The 21,176-nt window shown below is 38.9% G+C and overlaps 1 protein-coding gene across 1 annotated transcript; it reads right to left on the bottom strand.

Annotated features, from left to right (window-relative positions):
• Positions 1-784: 784 nt before the first annotated feature.
• LOC120635051 lies at positions 785-14,548 on the bottom strand. The gene is made up of 5 exons (XM_039905956.1): positions 13,724-14,548; positions 13,293-13,393; positions 4,728-5,476; positions 4,422-4,533; positions 785-985 (listed from the first exon to the last, which is right to left on the bottom strand). The coding sequence occupies exons 1-5, from the start codon at positions 13,920-13,922 to the stop codon at positions 785-787; spliced, it is 1,362 nt and encodes a 453-aa protein (XP_039761890.1). The 5' UTR covers positions 13,923-14,548.
• Between the last annotated feature and the right edge of the window lie 6,628 nt (positions 14,549-21,176).

The raw sequence follows: 21,176 nt of genomic DNA, 5'->3' as shown, positions 1-21,176 counted from the left end.
TTTTCTTCACTAATTGTGAACGACGACGTTGTACATTAGATACTGTTATAAGCCCGCTTAAATAATTATCTTGGCCATACCTGGTGACGAAACTATTAAACTGACGTGTCATTTTTGCTCTCTAATACCTACTTGTTGCTTCAAAACATGTCCCTGCAGTGTTTTCTTTTTTTCGTATTTGTAGTTGTTCCTTCACTTTCGCCAATAATTTGTAAAAAGAAATCAGTTAACCCTTCTTTGCATGATTTTTTCTATTTTTTTAAATAAATCAGTGTGTTGTAATTAATGCTCTAGATTAAAGGAAAAATATTTTAAAAAATCCTAGTGTAAATAAAAATATGTATTATGTAAAAAAACAATATGATGGAAATTTACATCATCATGCATTGTCACATATTTAGTTCAGCACTAATAAATAAAAAAATATAGTTTACAAAATCTTCTTTATTCTATTAAAAGTAAAAGTAATAAAATGATATTGTGTCTTATTAAAACTCGGTGTCGGAAAAAATCTACATGTTTCACGTTCAGGTCACGGTTTTTATATTCGTTAATTTACTTCAGTGTTTGTATAATCTATCATCTATATTTACTATGTTACGGAGGGGAACAAAATCTAATCCTATCAATTATAGTATGAAACGAATTGAAACTACATAAATAATAGCAATTACTTTTCATTACAATTAGACGGGCCAACCTCTGCGAGGTCCTTTGCCGAGATTGTTGACTGCCGTATGCAATGCCTCTTGGACAGACCAGCTCGGTCCATCCAAGAAGAAATTCATGCGGCATCCGTGAAATCCGCTGCACCAATTGGCCTCTTGACTGCAGCTGGCTCCAGTTTGCCGGTGCTTAACAATGGCACAGAGATGCCAGCGATGGCTTCTGGCAGAAGCTCTGTCAGGCAGGTGCTGCCTGTACCGCTACCGCCGTCGGAGCTACAGGACGGCACCCATTCGCTTGGCGTAGTGTTTTCGTCTTCCTGTTTATCAAAACAAAAAAAAAATGTTTACCTACCCACGTAGTCAACAGTACATATCAGTGCCGTAATAACAAAAAAACCGCATCATCACAATGCCCCGAAAATAACAACCAAAACTTAATAACTCACAACTTCGTCACAATATTACATTTACCAAAACAGCAGAAACAATAAAAATTAATCGTGTTTACGGAGGTACTTACGTCTTCCATCGCTTCGCGTTTGCACTACTCCGCAAGTAGTCAATGACTACGGATACGTCTGTTAAAATTTTCTATCGCCATCTATTGTGAGGAACGTGAACTTTTACGATAAATACCGATTTACTCCAACTAAGTCAAAGATACTAGAAAGAGATACTAGAAATTGATGCGTCAACTAAACGATTTGGAAATCATAACCTATTAATACGTTTTTCTTGTACAAAATAAAATTTTCTACGGTTTCGTGTGAAAAAATTCTGTTTCCTGTTTTTTTCGGGGATTGACAATATTTTACCTAATTTTGAATTAATGATATTCATTTCATTCATGAAAATTTAGTCCCGTCACCAGTGAATTAAAAAGCCTTAAAAAGATTTGCGTCTTTTACATTACATAAAACATACTATGTGTATGTTTGTATAACATCTTAAGCCCAAACCTGAAGCCATTTTGCTTTTATACGGCTTAGTAGAAAACCCAATCTTGACCAAAATAAAACATTCAGGGCATTTAGGTAATTATTAATCGATTTGTCGTGCACACGTGACAACCTCTTGAAGTGAATTATCATACATAATATAATAAGCCCGAACCATAATTCACTGGAACAGTTATTTCTGAAAGGGTGCATCTATTTATTTACATCGGTGGTACCAGTCACCCGAAGGCAAACACGTAACAACTAGTTTTGACGCGAAAAGTGCAATTTGCATAGGGTTAAGTAGGGTGCTATGCGAAAGCCGCGAATTTAGGGTTGAAACTAAAATCGTTCTAACTTAACCCCAGATTACATTTAAAAAGTATACCTATATTTTTTTTTGTATTATTATGTGAACATTATTTGCATAACTTTTTGGTGTAAAGTATGCTACAAAAATTTAAAAAAGTGTGTAAGTAATAAATCATTTAAATGGATAACTTAAAAACCCCTTTCAATATAGTGTACATTATTCTACTAATCATTTGATAACGATATTGAGGGAGTTGTGAAAAAAGGATTATATTTCGCTGTTCTGAGGTATCGACTAATTTGGATTGGAAATTTGTCATAGTGAATTTTACTAGTAATGAAATTTAAAAAAATGTGGACCCAAAAGGGCTGGAATGCGCCCTCTCCCCGCGCCTTCCTGTGAGTGCCGACTGCCTGACGAAGCACATCTCCACCACGATAAAAGAAAAATAAACTATGAAGATAATTGATATATAAAAAAATAAATTCACCTCCAATTATGCTTGGGCATAAAGTCATAAGAAATTAGTTATTGAGTTAGCATGCAGTAATTGAAAATAAATAATCAACCAAATAAAATCAACAATCATATAATCAAATCAACAAAATCAACTCGAATAAAATTGGAATTTGAATTTGATGTCACAGGAAAACAGAATCTGAAAATGATAAAAAGACAACAGTAGTAAATGTGAGAATACTGAATTAATCCGTATTCTATCATAGCTTGATAGAATACGGATTAATTCAGATACAAATGCAATACAGAAAGAAAGCTATGAGATGCTTACAAATGATTGTGGGCTTACCTATTCCAAAATGATAATAAATAGCTAATTTTTAGTAGCGATGTTTGTATTGATGATAGTCACCAACACATTTAACGCATAGCCCAGGTTTTATAACGCAACTGGGACAATGAAATAAAATATTATGTGTATTTAAACAATGTCTGTAATCTTTTCGTTTAGTTTTGCCAGAAGCGTTTTTAGGCAGGTCAGCTATGCAATGTATAATATCGTCTGTTTTTGTTGTCATGAGATTGCCAGTTGATGATGTTGGAATATTGCTAACGACAGTCTGTCTATCAGTCAGTGTGCCAATATTTAATAACTGTCTAAACAGTTTTAAACGAAAATCGAAAAATGTTTTTTCTTTTCTATTATTACCGGTTCGTTTCATTTGTTCATTGAACATTAGGAAACAGTTTAACAACATCACTTGCATTACGTGTACTATAATTTTTTTATACCATCTGGTTAATTTCTTATAAGATGGATAATATGATAGCATTTGATCTTTTCTATCAATGCCTTTCATATACTTGTTATATTCTACTATAACTTTTGGTTTCTGCGAAACCCGACCATGCCTATTACTAGAATTAACAAAATTTGAGTGATGCTCAGTTGAAATTATCAGTACATTTATTTTGTCCCGATAATTGGTGACGTATACGCCACGGGCATTGTACTTCGTAAGCAGTGTACCTTTAGCGATTTTAGCCTTAGTAATACTAGGATTCTTAAACCTATTGGCTCTAAGTGTACCAGTTAGATAAGTGCGTTTATCCAATAGCTTTTCCGCTAGTCACACACTATTATAAAAATTGTCAGTATAAAGGGAGTGCCCTGCATTTAGGTAATCTTCCATAAGCATCATCACTACATCTTCAGCATGACCTTTGCCCTTAAGTTCGATATCATGTGATCCACAATACATATGCATTTTCTGCGTTATGCCATTTGTATCCGTAAGTACGTATATTTTAACTCCATATTTATGTTTGCCTTGAATATATACTTTTAGGAGGACTTACTAAACTTTTCATAAGTGAATTAAAAAAAAATATATTGGTTTGACGTATCTGTTAGGGTCAGTGTTACTGTATGATAAATTATGGTCAGAAAAAGTTAGATTACGAAGTATTAAGAGAAAACGGTCCCGGGACATGTTCTTTGTAAAAGGCAATTGAAACATGCCATCTGTACTCCAGTAACAATGGAGCCTACTCAATAGCCGGGTCCCCACCAGACGATCCAAAATGGATCGGCGATCCCGCGATCCGCGATCCAAAATCGTGATACGTGGAGCGTGGATCGTACTAGGCCGATCAGTTTGTTTAAACTGCGATCCTAAACTACGCTCCAAGCGATCCATAGGCGATCCGTGATTCAGTCGAACTCTTGCTGGAGATGGAGTCACACGTACAGCGGCGGCGTCGAATTGCCGTGGCAGCAGCAACCTTTATTTTGCTTAAATATTTGCGCAAAAAAACACAAAAAAGAAAAAGACGGTTCTGGATAAAAACAATATACAAAAACCGCTTGGAATCTGGGACTCAGCTTTACGCAGAGTTAGTGTCAGATAAAGTTGAACACAATTTCGCAAGAATGAATGTTAATAAATTTGAGGTATTGTGTTCATTATTGAATAACAAGCTAAGAAAGAATGATACAAATTATAGAGATGCCATTACTGTGAAGGAAAGATTACTACTAACATTGAGATTTTTAGCAACTGGAGATTCGTACGTCAGTTTGCAGTATCTCTTCCGCATTTCCAAACAGTCTATATCGAAAATTATCCCTGAAGTTTGTGAAGCAATCATTGACCTGTTAAAGGATTATGTGAAGGTAAGGAAAACCATACTTTATTACTCAATAAAAAGTAGTGTATTAAAATAATAATTTAAAGAAGTAACATGTTTACAATTATTAATCAACATACTTTGAAAACAATAGAAAGTCAGAAAGGATATAGGTAGGTACTTATTTAATTCGATGGTGAATGTGGAAGTTAATAATACTGAGGTGGTTGAGACTGGGACTGCGATGAAGTAGAGGCTAGATGAGCAGATGGTGATGCCTGTGGAAGTGGAAAATCCTGAGGATGAGGGGACTGAGTGTGTGATGAAGTGGAGGCTAGATGAGCAGTTGATGATGACTGTGGAGATGGAAGTGGAAAATCCTGAGGAGGAGGGGACTGAGTGTGTGATGAAGTGGAGGCTAGATGAGCAGTTGATGATGACTGTGGAGATGGAAGTGGAAAATCCTGAGGATGAGGGGACTGAGTGTGTGATGAAGTTAAGGCTGAAGGTGTGCCAGGATATGAATTAGTATAATATCCATAATTTCTATCTCCGTATCTTCCTGTGTCAGCTTGAAAAATAACTTGGCATATAGCATTTTTGACATAAGCTAATGTTACTGGATCATATTTCCGCAATTCAGTAGACATATACTGTCCGAAAGTGATGTAAGAATCTGTGTCTGGTTGTGATGGCTGTGCACATTGTTGCAGAAGTTGGAAAGCTTCTGAAAGAGTTTCATCTGATATTTCATCTGCATTATTAGAAGAAGTTTTCTTTCTTTTTTTTGTTCGTTTGCTTGTTGTTTGTACATTGAATTGTACACTCTGATCATTCTGCTCTCTACTCTGATCTGTGTGGTGGTTGGCTCCTTCCGGTTGTGTGTCACTACTAATAATGCTACTGTTCTCGTTTTCGCTCACTGTAGCATTTACTTCAAGTTCCCGTTCCGTCGTATCAGATTCTTCCTGTAACAAAATTATTATTATTATTACTTATTCTTATTTTCAGCTTTATAATATGATTAAGTAGCTATATAATTGACCGAGCGAAGCGAAGGTTCGAGTCTACTTGAGTGAATTTGCACTTGTCCGTCCGTCCGTCCGTCCGTCTGTCAGAGCCTTATACTTCTGAATTACTGAACGTAATTACTTAAAATTTAAATATAATATGTAAACTGATGGCCTCCCGCCAAATATGGCTTAAAAAGTTATAAAAATCTTTATTTCAGGGGGGCTCTCATAGAAGCGAAAGCGAAGTAAAATATTTTTATAGCGTTACATAGGGTTGCAGTAAATTATTTTAACGATAATTAAGAATACATTCCAAAAGTATTTTTTTTTTTTAATTTTTCCCCTAAAATTAGCGAAATGGGGGGCTTTCAAAGTGGAGATTTTCTAACGTCCAAAGTTGACCTCAGAACTCTCAATTTTCTGAAAAGCTGAGCCTGAAACTTGATCAATTATATGCATTATATCCTGTACTTGAACAACAAATACCAAAATTAGATAAATATCATAAGGAAACGAAATTATTTAATCTTTAATGAGCTTCCGTATTTTTAACAGAACCTCACAATTATGTCAATAGATGGCGCTCTGTACAAGTTTACGGATACCGCGAGGTCTCAGTATTTATAATGTGTTGAGGATCTCACGGCATCTTTCTTTTCAGGTGCCGTCAACTGAAGAAGAGTGGCGTACAGTTTCTCAGCAATTCGAGAATAAATGGAATTTCCCACACGTGATAGGAGCGAAAGACGGCAAACATGTCACTTTGCAATCGCCTTTTAATAGTGGGAACGACTTTGATAATTACAAATTATTTCCTAGTATTGTTCTTTTTGCATTAGTCAATGCAAATTATAAGTTCCTGTATGTGAATGTTGGGACTAAAGGCAGAATATCAGATGGAGGCGTGTTCAAAAGCACAAATTTATATAAAAAACTGGAAAAAAAAGAACTAAACATTCCACCACCGGAAATATTGCAAGTTCCCTATAAAATTGAGCTACCCTATTGTATATTAGGTGATAAAGCTTTTCAGCTGAATAATTATACAATGAAACCATACGATGGTACTCGGGAAAGGGGTTCGTGTGAAAGAATTTTGAACCACCGACTGTCAAGAGAACGTAGAGTAGTAGAAAACGCGTTTGGAGTACTTAGTTCTGTCTACAGAGTTCTGCGTAAACCTATGCTTTTGGAACCAGAAACTGCGACTAAAGTCGTGCTGGCAACGGTTTATCTGTATAACTACTTACGCAGCCATGTGGAGTACGGGAAACGACACCAGAACCCTCCGTTGGCACTGTCCTCGACAACATTGAGGCGCTGCTCACGGAGGGTCAGGCCGACCACCCGCAAAGAGCCAACACCAACACAGAAGACCCGACAGCCCCCGCCGCAAAACCACCGGCGCAGAGGGCACCATAATCAAAATCGTCCAAACCAACCTCCAGCATAAACACCTTGCGACGGCCACCCTTCGTAGACAGCTGGAGGTTGAAGCCGACACCGTCGCCCTGATTCAGGAGCCATGGGTCAGAGCCAACAACATACGCGGATTTGGAAATTGCAACGGTAAGATCTTTTCAAACAGCGTAAACGAACCACCAAGAACATGCATCTACATTCCACAATGTATCTCTGCAATACTACTAACACAATACTGTTCCAGAGACATGACAGCAGTCGTCATAAAGAGTGGACTCCACCAAGGCATGAATGCGACACCAAAACCGCTGGTGCTAGCGTCACTATACATGTCAATTGAACAACAAATACCACCAAAAGAACTAACAGACCTGATAACACACTGCGAGGTGAACAACAAGGACCTCATCATCTCAGTGGACAGCAATGCACACCATAACCTATGGGGTAGTACGACAAATAATAAAAGAGGTGAGCAACTTGTCTCCTATCTATTAACAACTAACCTAACCATACTAAACAAGGGCACCGAACCAACGTTCGTGTCCAGTAGATACCAAACCATTATAGACCTAACAATAGCGACGATAAAGATCAGCGACCAGGTAAAAAACTGGCACGTAAGCGACGAGCCTACACTATCCGACCACAGACGCATATGCTACGAACTGGACCTAATAAAAACGCAATGGATACCTAAAAGAAATCCAAGGAAGACCAACAGACAAAAATACAGAGAACTCTTAAAAAATAAAACAGACGCGGTGAAACCGACTGAAACGCACAGTTGCAATAACATAGAGGAAAATGTAATAACAGTTACCAAACATATAACAACAAGCTATGAGCAATCATGCCCACTAAAAACGACCAACGCCAAACAAACACCAAAACACAACTGGTGGGGTCACGACTTGGAAAGACTACGGAAACGTCTGAGACAACTGTTCAACAGGGCCAAAAACACCAGACATGAATTAGACTGGGACAAATTTAACACTCTCACTGCCGTGGGATCCGCTGGCGGGCCCCAAGTTTTCGAGTGCAAAGGGCCGGTCTTATTTTAAAGAAAAATTAACCAGCAGGCCGTGGGGGTCGCCGGCCGTCCCCAAAAGATTTTGTCTGTCACGCCGCTTGTAATTTTCTAGAATTTCATTGTGACGCCAGCTAAAGTAATTGTTAGTTGACCGCCGGCCGCCCCCTTGGCTCGCTGTGTGCGTCGTTTTCCCGCGCTTTCACAACTTTCGGGATTAGAGTTAATTTTTTTGTGAAGAATATTGTTTTAGAGTATGTAAAACATGTCGGACGACTCGGACTATGATCCTGATTACGTGCCTTCATCGGAATCTACTTGTAGTACCGATAGTGATGGATACTCCGATAGCGAAAGCACCGATGAAGATGTCACTGCGCAGAGTTTACATCAAACTCAAAGGGACCGCCCCGTACAACAATCGGTAGACAGTAGTGGTCAATGGAGTATACCAACTGGCTCTCGTCAAAAACAATTCCCTTTAGCTTTTACATCTGGTATAAAAAATATTCCCGACACGTGTAAGACCGAACTGGATTATTATAGTTTGTTTGTGGACGACGAAATAATTAACCTGATGGTGACCATGACTAACTGTTATGCGAATAAAACTATGATACTTAAAGTTTTGAGACGATCAAGTAGACTAGTAGATTGGAAGGATTGTGATCAAAATGAAATTAAAAAATTCCTTGGTCTGCTGATATGGATGGGTATAAAAAAACTGCCTAAGATATCTGATTACTGGAGTAAGAATATATTATACAAAAATCCCGTAGCTGGTTCAGTAATGAGCCGAAATCGCTTTGAATTGCTGCTGCGGTGCTGGCACTTTGAGGATACATATTTTTATTTGTCATCTAATGCTGGCAGACTTATCCGAGTAAAACGTCTGGTTGACTTGATAACCAAAAAATTTCAGAACTATAACACACCTGGAGAATATCTAACAGTGGATGAGACAATGGTTGCCTTCCGTGGCAGGATTGTTTTCATGCAATATATCCCTGGGAAGAAGCACAAATATGGGATAAAACTGTTCAAAATATGTGATGAAAATGGTTATGTACATGATCTGATTGTATATGAAGGTAAGAAAACGACGCCTGGCCAAAATTTGTCAAAAGATGTGGTTATGAATCTGAGCGAGAAATACTTAGATGCGGGCCGAAGTATTGTAACCGATAATTTTTATACAAGCGTAGACTTAGCAAAGTCCCTTTTAAACCGGTCTACGCATTTGCTTGGCACAGTTCGAAAAAATCGAAGAGGGTTGCCGAAAGATATTATTTCCACAAAGTTGCATAAAGGTGAGATGATAGCAAAAGAAAATGATGACGGAATTTTGGTTTTAAAGTGGAAAGACAAGAGAGACGTCCTCGCGTTATCAACAAAACATTCAGTTGGATTCGTAACAGTCCGGAGCAAGCGAAATAGGCGAAAAACTGCTTTGAAACCATCAGTAATTGCCGAATACAACAAATACAAAAGTGCAATAGACTTTTCTGATCAGATGGGCAGTTACTGTAATCCTTTAAGAAGAAATGTACGTTGGTTTCAAAAACTGGGAATTGAATTACTGCTAACTACGTCTGTCGTAAATGCCTACTTGATATACAAGTCTCGTAAAAGACTTACAACTAAAACTTATACAATAACGAAATTTCGTGAGAACCTATGTATACAGTTGATGGATTTACAGCAGCGCCGTGCTACCGACCCTGTCGTAACTAAACATGAGTTCGGAAAGAACCCATTGACTGACCATCGCAATCGATTAATACGTCGTAAGTGTATACACTGCTACGAAAGTTTACGTCAAGAAGGCAAATCAAGCGTAGAGGCGAAGAAACTTACAAAAAAAACAAGTACTGTATGCCTCACTTGCCCAACGAAGCCCAGTGTTTGCGCGTCTTGTTTTGCCAATAAGCATAGCAAATAGTATTTTTTTTTTTCAAAATGCATGTTGTTTCCTCTTTTTGTGCTACAACAATAAAGGTTTGTCAATTTAATGTTTTATTTTTTTATTTTTTCCCCGCCACACAGAAATGTAATTATTGCTCCGATTGACTTGATTTTTTTTTCAACATGTAGCTCACTATATGCGCAAGCCAATGTTAGCCATATTTTTTCGTTATTAGCAGGCCAGTAGTACAAATATCTATTTGAATTTAGGGGGTCACAGCGGATCCCACGGCGTGCTAAAAGCATTCTTTACTAGACGCCGGCGGACCCCACGGCCTGCTGCAATATTTTTTCATTTTGAGTGACGGCCTACCGCAGCGGATACGTTGGGACCCGCAGGCGGACTCCGTGGCTTACTGAACTGGAACAATGCTATATATTGCTGGCAGTGAGAGTGTTAAGGAGGCCCAATACCAATATAATAAACGCATCAGAGACAAGGAAAACAACTCCTGGCAGAAGTTCTGCACCAGCATCGAATCTTGTGACGGTGCTGCCAGAATCAGGAAAATTCTGGCCCGAGACAATAACCGTACACTTGGTTCATTGAAAAAACATGACGGAACATACACAAAGAACGACAAAGAGATGAGCGAAACACTGATTGAGACCCACTTCCCAGGCTGTAAAATAGTAAATGCACCAGACTGGAACAATCACGGAGTAAGACATCCCAGCGAAGAAGACTGGACCCTCGCAAACAAAATAGTCACACCAGAAAGACTAACATGGGCCATTAATACTTTCCACCCATTCAAGACGGGAGGAAATGACAACATCTTTCCAGCACTCCTACAATGGGGCCAGACCCAACTGACACCCTGGCTAACAGCTAAATACAAGGCTTGTATAGCCTACAGATACATACCACTGGCTTGGAGAGAAGTCAAAGTTATTTTCCTCCCAAAACCAGGAAAAAGTGACTACACCCTACCGAAATCCTTCAGACCAATAAGTCTGACGTCGTTTCTCTTGAAAACGCTAGGAAGACTGGGGGACCGATTCTTAAGAGATGGTGCACTGAGGGACCTACCCCCACACCCAAACCAACACGCCTACAACACAGGCAAATCAGCCGAAACCGCGCTACACTCAGTTGTAACCAAAATAGAACGAGACTTAGGAAACAAGATATCAACATTAGGAACTTTCATCGATATCGAAGGAGCCTTTGATAAAACAACTTTTAACAGCATAGACAAAGCTCTATCACGCTACCAAGTACACCCAACACTGCGCAGTTGGATAAGAGCGCTACTGGAGCACAGAATAATACAAGTGGATATAAACGGAACTACAAAGGGAATAGTAGCCAGAGGTTGTCCACAAGGAGGAGTTCTATCACCAATCCTCTGGAACCTGGTTGTCGACGACCTTATAACAAAGCTCAACACAGGTGGATTTTACACTATAGGGTACGCAGATGACATTGTTATTCTCATCAGCGGTAAACTAGAATACACGCTATGCGAAATCATGCAAAGAGCTCTGCGACTAATTGAAAGGTGGTGTAAGGAAAACGATCTTTCAGTAAACCCTAAGAAAACAGAGCTGGTTCTCTTCACTAACAAAAGGAAACCGGACATACCAAAATTACCCACCCTGTTTAACACGAGCCTCACCCTGTTTAATGAAGTAAAATACCTAGGAGTCACCTTGGACAGTAAGCTCAGCTGGAAAAGGCACATAGAAGACAAAACAAACAAAGCAACTATTATACTACACCAATGTAAACGCATGCTAGGTAAAACCTGGGGACTAAAACCTAAAATAATGAACTGGCTTTACCTAGCAGTAGTAAGGAGTACTCTGGCATATGCTGCACTCATATGGTGGCCAAGAACAGAACTCATAACCACCCAGCTAGAACTACAAAAACTTCAACGACAAGCGTGCCTAGCCATCACTGGCGGCATGAGCACGACACCAACAACGGCGCTTGAAACCATACTGGACATCCCGCCGCTCCACTTATATATCAAAAAAGAGGCTACACTTGCAGCCCTGAGACTCAAAACCTCAGGACTCTGGAAGAACACCAGCACAGCACACACCAAAATCCTGGAAGAGGCGTACAAAAGACAACCACAACTAGAGTGGAAATGCGACAGAATTAGCAAACGCTACATATTAGACAGGCAATACAAAATAAACCTAGGAAAAGAACAAAGTAGTAAAACAGAACAAAACACCATCGAAGTATACACGGACGGTTCCAAAAGCAAAACAGGCACAGGATCCGGTATAGTATGCCCGGAGCTAAACATGAGGATCAGCTACCCACTTGGTAAGAACAATTCTGTCTTCCAAGCAGAGTGCGTCGGCATCACCACTGCAGCCATAGCGATGACAAACAGAAAGGTAATGAACAATAAAATAATCATAAACTCTGAAAGCCAAACGGTTCTCCGTTGCCTGGCCAGCAGCAGCACAACCTCTAATCTCATATACGACTGCCACAACGCCCTGGAAACACTCGCTGCCTCTAATGACATCACCCTAAGGTGGGTCAAAGGGCATGACGGGAACCCAGGCAACGAAGCGGCGGACTCACTAGCTCGCCAAGCCACAACACTGAAGGTAGTAGGACCAGAACCGATCGTACCGATTCCGTTCAGTGAGTACAAAACATGGCTACATGAACAAACACATAGGGAGCATTCCCAACTTTGAGCCAATGCAAAAGATTGTAAACAAACCAAAATAGCTTTCCCTAACCTAAACCAACACCTAACTAACAAACTACTCCGCCTGGATAGAAGCAAACTTAGGAAGGTGGTGGGACTCATAACAGGACATAGCTCCTTAAACAGACATCTTTCCATTATAGGTGTCACCGACAGTCCTCTTTGCAGAGCATGCATGGAGAAAAATGAAACACCTACGCACGTGATGCTGGAGTGCACGGGCGTGACAGAGCAACGCGAGATCTAACTGGGATCACCAGCCACTATCCCAGAAATCCTCAGCAACCTGGGCGGCATGCTGGGATTCTGGAACGAGCTTGGATGGCTGGAGTAGCGAGCAACATTGGGAAATTTCACGTACAACAAGCGAAGCGCTTACGTGCGGAAACTGCCCAGAAGAAGAAGAAGAAGAAGAAGAAGAACTACTTACGCAGTAATTCTAACTTTACATCGCCAGGAACGTTTGATATAGTACAGGAGAATAGAGATGTTATACTTGGAAGCTGGCGAAATGAGCCACCATCACAATCACTACAACCGATGGCCGTCATACCAAGAAGAGCAACAGAAAATGCCAATACAATACGGTCCCACTTAGCAAGACACTTTGTTACAAACAATACAATAATTTGGCAAAATGAATATCAGTAAAGTAATGACTCACATGTTCCAAAGTATCGCGAGTGATACCGGGTTCATTTTTATCCGCCATAAAGTCGAAGTCATCATACGCAAACCACTTGGATTTATACGTATCTTGAGCACCTGAAATAAACAAGTAACTCATTAAATAACCACATGTATTTATTTCCTATTAGCTTATTTACTACCTACTAATTATTACTCTGTTATTTCGACGTGTTATTTAAATAGACGGAAATGAAACATTATTTTCTACATGCTTCCACGCTTTTTTCACAAATAGAATGCTGTTAAAATATATAAGTAGAAAAACTTTTTAGTGCGGTACCTACTGATAACAAGTATATGTTCAATTTTAAACGCTAAAAGAAATCGAGTGAAAATTCCTTAATTTTACTTAAACATAATATAGTGTAATAAGTATAATAAACCATAAGTAGTTTGTTTTCTTACCTGATCCAGTTATACGGCTTTGTTTCTCTCTGAATTTTTCCCTTCTGTAGCCTCCCGCCAGAGACCGCATTTTTTTCTTTAGGTCTTCTATTGGTTTGCACGTCCACACCGCCTGCACATTTGGATCGCGCTCCAGCCGCGCGCGATCGGAGCGCGGTGGATCGTTTGGTGGGGACCCGGCTAATGGTATATGGCCCATATGAAACAGAATTGCCAAGAAAACACGGAGTTCATCAGCATTCGTATCTTTCTAATTTAAAGTTGCTCTCTAATAATATGCGTAAGGCATGAGAATTAATGCTGGTAACCATCATTGACATAAATGTGGAGTTAAAAAATTAATTGAAAAAATCGATAGAGGACTCAGCTGGACCAATGTTGAAATGGGCTATTTTGGTAAATGGGAACGTCTGCAGGAAACTCGCTGCAGTCCATCCTTTAGGCTCTGCTTGGTCACTCTCGTCTTGGTCAGAAGGCAATTCTTCATCTTCGGAAGAAGAAGAAGAAGAAGTATTGACCTCTTCTTTCCTGTACATGCCAATAATTTACAACCTTGGTACATTGAAATGGGTAGAATTTTATTTAGTGGCAATAACGGAATAAGGCTTACTAAAATACAACAAATAAAAACTGAGAGGATACATGAATATTTATGTTCTAACCTAACCTAACCCAACTTTAGATATTAGTAGTATTACCGGGATAAAGCGACTTTACTATTTGGAGCACTTTATTTATAGCATCGTATTTTATAGTCGGTAACTTGGTTCAAAATTAGTCCACTTAGTTTTTCGAACTTTAATTTTATTTTTTCATTATTTTTTTATTTATTGTCAGTTCAGATTTTATACTTATAGAATTTTATATTGATTTTTACAGAAAAAATATTACTATCATTAGTTTAGTATTTTTTTTTTAATTAGCCTTTGCCAAATATTTTTTTATTGTTTCGATTTAAAAATAGATTACTACCGAAATCGACCTACCGAATATGCAAAAATCATTACAATCGGATAAGCCGTTTCGGAGGAGTTTAATAAAATTACCACGACAGTTAATAAGTTATTTTATTTTATTTATTTATTTGATATCTATGACCCATCACTACGCACTACACACACCACACTATAACATAAATAGAATTATTAAAAACTAAACTAAATAAAAAAAAAAAGTTACAAATTAAAATTTCTGCCTCCAGGCAGCCCTACGTGGATATACAACTTTTAAATTGGAGAGTCGTATCGATTTATTAGTGCTTTCAGAATGCCGTTACTGCTTACTTCTTTTCATCAAGGATGCTATTCGACTTCTTCTGATGGCAAAAACGTCATCAGTATGAGCCATCGCGAACATTTCTGATGCACTACAATAACGGGGTAAGCCCAACAGCATTCTGAAACCATCTTTATACTGCAAGAATTTTTGCGTTTAGCAATGCCTGTGTATAGTTGGTTCACAGGGATCCCCTGTAAAAGGTTTGACAAAAGGCTTTTAAACAAAATAACTTTTGCTTCATGGCTACAACAGGCAAACCTGCGGATCAACATATTACAGCGCACCACCAAAGCCCTACGCTCTCGTTCTATGTCTGCATCATCCTTAAGGTAATCGGTAACAACATGCCCTTGATATTTAAAATGCTTAACATATTTAAGCGGGCGACCATTCAGTATAATACAGTTCACTTCACACTTTTTCGTCGGTATACCTTTTGCCCTAAAGATCATGTATTCACTCTTTTTCTCGTTATATAAGAGCCCATGACTGTCTGCGTACACCTCACAAATTTTTAACAACTCATTTATTGACCTTACTGTTGGACCCAGCAGAACCATATCATCAGCATAATTAAGATTATTAACACAAACAAGTTCGTTTGGTTTAATTACCAAAATCTTAATAACCTCCTAATCCACAATGGTACTTCAACTTTCTTTAGCTTTTCCCATAGAACATAAAATTTTGATAACAATAGTAGTTTTATTGTGTGCTGTGGTGTGTTACGTGTTCGTCATGCATTGTCGCAGAAATTTGAAGCGGTGGGTCGGCAAGCAGTTCAATGCCAAAAGGACCCAAGCTGGTTCCATCCCGGTGGTTTAGAAAGGCAGCAGGTGCGCCACAACATGCGACGCCTAATGTCATCAATAGTTAAAGGCGTGAGGAATAAAAAAAAACAATATATTTTTTTTTTACAATTTTATAGCAATTTACATCAAATTTTATCACCATTTTGTTATTATAAAATTTCTTACGTATTAATTATTATTTTGTACTTAATCGTAATAGGTATGTAAAATTGTTTTGAATACCTTAGTAAACGACGTATTGTTATTAGTGTGAGTGTTATTGTGTCATCAGTAATTTTATTGTAAACAAATGTATCATGTAACTGGTAATATAAGAAGAGTATGCATGTAGTAGATATGCACTTTCAAGTTAAAACTAAAAATAATTCCATTTGATAATAATGAACCGTTTGTAAGGGGGAAGTTTGTGGATACATGTGGATTGTACTTATATACGAGTATATAGTTCGCCTGCGCGCGATACAGTAGTACACGGCGCGTCTCCGCTATGGAAACACGGTTTATCAATTATACATGTGAGTCGCATTAACATCTTTTATTTGGAGTACTCCGGGTACCGCAACATACTGTCGCGCCAGTACTTTCGCATATTTTAATTTCTCTTTATCTTCTGGAGACTTGCCTAAATCTTGGCGTAAAGCTCACATTATTCCTATACCTAAGACTAAAAATCCAATTTCTTTCTCTCAGTATCGCCCTTTCTCCATTCTTCCCTTAATATCTAAATTATTGGAGCGCATCGTGCATTTCCAGCTTAACTCTTTCCTGGTCAATAACAATATCCTCAGTCCGTATCAGTCCGGTTTTAGACGCGGCCACAGTACTGTAACTGCTCTAGTTAATAATGTTTGTGACGATATATGTGCAAATATGGACAATCAGCTCATTACAATCCTTGCTTTATTAGATTTCAGCAATGCCTTCAACACTGTGGATTTTGAAATTCTCCTTTCTATTCTCAAATCCATTAACATCTCAGAGGCAGCTATTGATTGGTTCCATAGCTACTTAAATGGACGTCAGCAATGTGTTTATAGTAAAAATAAATTCTCCTCCAATTCTTTTCTGCTGGTGTTCTTCAAGGTGGCGGCCACTCCCCTCTTCTATTTGCTATTTTTATAAACACTGTTTCTAAACAACTTTCTTCCAGCTTTCATCTCTATGCCGATGACTTACAAGTTTATATTGGATCCCCCTCACACAGTATTTGTGAGGGCATTGCTGAGGTTAACAATGGTCTACTCAGTATCTACACATGGAGTAATTCATATGGACTATGTGTTAATCCCAATAAGTCACAAGTAATTATTATTGGCAGCCGTCAGCAATTAGCAAAAGTTAATTTCAGCACTCTTCTTTCTGTTCGCTTTAACTCTACTGATTTGGTTCTTAGCACTACAGTAAAGAATCTCGGCCCCCTTATAGATACCACCCTATCCTGGTCCCCTCAAGTAGCTGAGGTGAGTCGTAAAGTTTTTGCTTCGATTGGTTATTTAAAACGTTGGAAAAATTTCCTTCCAGTTAGAACGAAAATTTCTCTTGCACAATCTCTTCTTCTTCCTTTACTTGACTACGCTGACTCATGCTATCCTGATCGAGCGCCTACGAAATTTATGTATCCGGTTTGTTTTTGGACTGCGTAAATTTGACCACATTTCGGAGTACCGGGTTAGACTTAAATGGTTGCCGATCAGATTGCGCCGCGAACTTCATCTTCTCTCATTCTTGTACTCTATCCTAAATAATTCAGTTACACCCTCGTACCTCAAATACCGTTTTCGCTATATTTCCGATTCTGCTTCACATACTGACCTCCGATCTCGGCACGATAACCGTCTGGTACTCCCATTTTGCAAAACCAAGTTCTTCGGTAACTCTTCAACTTTTAAGGCTGTTGTGCTTTGGAATAATTTGCCTGCTGACATCCGTAAAAGTCAATCCCTTCCCATATTTAAAAGTCGTCTTAAAGACTATTATCTGTCTTTGAGTGAAGTAATTTGAACAAATATCTAAATAAATGTGTATTATTTGTATTTTTTGTTTTTCAATATTTAATTATATATATATTTATTATATATGCATTTATATTATATTTATTTATATATATATGTATATATATATATTTATTTTATATGTATGTCTTTATTTTCGAATATATATGTATATATAATTGCACTATCCCGCTCTCTTGCAGCTTTTCCTTCTGCCTGAGGTTGCCTGTAAGAGATTGCTTGTAGCAATAAGACCGCCTTTGCATGCCTACAATTCTTGTTCTGTTGCTTATTCTATATTTTATGTATATTTCGATGTTTGTGTGCAATAAAGTATTTCTTCTTCTTCTTCTGGAATATCTATTTCGCGTCCCTATAAAATATTTCAAAACAATGCATTTATCTAGGTGGGTATTATTAGTGATCGATGGTATTGGTGCGTACTTTAGTTCCTTCAGATAGTTGTAGGTAAAGGGAAACTCACGATGGTTGGTAACTGAGTATATTTCATCGTCAAACCTAGCCTAATTACAACCATTAAAATCATCTACTTAAAAACTAACCAATCAGAAAACAGCAATTCTTAACCAATATGGAGCTCTGCCCGTCGTCGTATCTCACTGACACGAAGTGAATGCACCGTTACGTTCGGTGCGAGACCATAAGTAGAACCCACGCCGCGCGCGCCGCTTTAGTACCCGGGTGTAGTGTGTGTGTGGAAGAAACCAACAGTGAACGTGTCGTGTTTCGATGCAAGATTCTTCGCTTAGCCATGAACTGCTTGCGTAACTATCTCCATCTGCTGTAACTATCTATTGCAACTATCTTCTATTCTGCATAACTATCTATCTTCCAAGTATAACAATAACTGTGCTGCGTAAATATCTTCAAAGTGTAACCATCTACTTTACTGCATAACTATCTATTTTCCAAGTATAACCATAACTGTGCTGCGTAACTATCTTCAAGGTGTAACCATCACCTGTGTTGCTGTAACTATCGCTATACACAAGCGAAGATCGATGATATCACAGCGCGGCGAGTGAGCTAAGGTAGGTACGTTAATAAAGTTTTTTGTTATTACCGCTGCAGTTTCATTTCTTCTATCGTTATGCGTTAATTGTAATAAAGAGATCCTTTGTGTTCCATTCTTTGATCCTTGGTTATCCGATATTTGGTATCGGTAAGGTTGTCTTCCCTAAAGGTAAGACGGGCAGGTGATCGCAGGAGCGTAAGTATGCAGTAAGTATTATTTGGACTATGATGTCCCCATAGTACCACCCTTCAAGCGAAGCGTATAACCTTTTATACGGCACGTCCGCTTCTCGTGACGCAGTGAGTAGGTTGATTAGCAAGTACAGGCGTAGGGAAGGTAGGAACTCGTACAGACACAGGTGCCTTTGTCGTAGTGAGTTGATTGATTGATTTTGATTTTTGTGCGGCACTGGTTTCTCCTTGAACTTCTTCGTTCAGTAAGTATGCAGGCTTTAGTCTGTCTAAAGACACTACAGTAGTTCGAAGTTGTAGCTTTATCTGATAGTACTTGTCGTTTCGCTTCAGAACTTGATAGGGTCCGTCATGCGGGGGTGTCAATGGGGCTCGTACGGTATCGTTTCGGACGAATACGTGAGTGCATGTTGACAGGTCTTTATATACGAAGGTTCAAAATTCAAAATTTCAAAATTTCAAAATTCATTTATATCAAGTAGGCCTAATACAAGCACTTTTGAAACGTCAAGTCTGTCCGTGTGTAGTGACTCTACCACCGGTTCGGAAGGCAGATTCTACCAAGAAGAAGCCGGCAAGAAACTCAGCAGTTGCTCTTTTCCAACATCAAAAATTTACATTTTATATTTTAACATTCATTTTTCTATCTTGTGAGAGATGAAAGCGGAGCCGGATGCTTCCAAGCAACCTTGTCATTAAGAAACTCATCAATTGAATAATAACCTCGCTGTAATAAATGTGTTTTAACACATTCTTTAAACTTATAAGTAATAAGTAATAAGTTTATTTCAATTAACAGTTACACAGCAAATTAAAAATAGTACAAAATAAGGCAAACATAAGGATTGGTAGGTCCAAAATTACCTTAGGAATCATATTATAAAAGCGTAACACTTTCGACTTTTACAACATTGTTGACGAGAGACTTGTGGACGATAAACCCGACACCACCCTGTGACTGTTGGTCACCCTCCCGGTAGTAAAACAAGTTGCCGGATTCCAAGATTATCGAGTCCTCCCCCTCTCGCCGGACTTCAGACAATCCTATAATATCCCAGCGCAACTTGCTCACCACTTCTTCCAGCTCAATCACCTTTCCATCGGTCCTCAACGTGCGTGCGTTGTATGTTGCCAGTCAAGTCGTCGGGGTTGGCAGCGGAATCTCTGCCGGAGATTCTTAACACCCCTTGCCCCGCCGTTACCATAACCGCTGCCAGAGCCAGGAATAGCGGGGCCGCCGGGAACTAGGGGCTGTGGTTTTTTTCTCCTTCCCATTAAAGATGTGCCCGATAATGACCACGCTGGGCAGGCGGGTTGGTCATCGCAGGGCTAGACTGATCGCCCCGGCGTCGCTGCTGCCCGACACCGGTCTGTGCCATTTGTTCAGCCTAGCCAATTCGAAGTGGTTATACCGCCACTTGTCGGTCGCCAGAGCCTCGTCGGTTAAACGGCAGGGTGCACCACGTGCAGGTGAGGTTGGCAATTTGGGAGGCTGACTGGTACTAGCCACACCCACTTACACCCCCACTTGTCTCTACTAAACCACTGAAACTTGTCGATAGTGGCGCTTCCATAAGTCTTCTGAAAGTTAACGCTATCGAAAAAATGCCTGAACTAATAAAACATATCATAAGTTTTAGCGGGTTAGGTTCAACAAGTAATCCAATGCTCTCATTCGGACACATATCAATGAATTTTGATTCACTAAATAACCATTTTCGTGTTATACCTGACCTCGATTTCCCATACGACGGAATAATTGGTAACGATTTTCTTACTAAGCATAACTGTATAATTAACTACGCTGAAGGTACACTGAAAATTCATAAAACGAAACTTAATCTTAATTTTACTGAACCTGTTTTTACTATTCCTCCCCGAACAGAAACAATAATTGAATGTTCTGTGCTCAATCCGGAAATAAACGAAGGACTTATACTTGATCAAAATCCGATGGAAGGCCTACTTGTAGCAAATTGCATTGTAAAGGTTAAACCAAACTCCAAAGTTAATATTTCTGTCGTAAACACCTCCGAATCCACAGTAAATGTAGATTCAAACCTAAAATTTCAAATTCTGCCTTTAGAACAAACAAATCATCAAGAGGTATTTTATTCAATTGACCATAATGTCTCTCGTAGCACA

The sequence above is a fragment of the Pararge aegeria genome, chromosome 26 (assembly GCF_905163445.1).
Source record: "Pararge aegeria chromosome 26, ilParAegt1.1, whole genome shotgun sequence".
Lineage (NCBI taxonomy): Eukaryota > Metazoa > Arthropoda > Insecta > Lepidoptera > Nymphalidae > Pararge > Pararge aegeria.
Note: the sequence above shows the minus strand (reverse complement) of the source record. Positions and strands in the feature narration are given on the sequence as shown.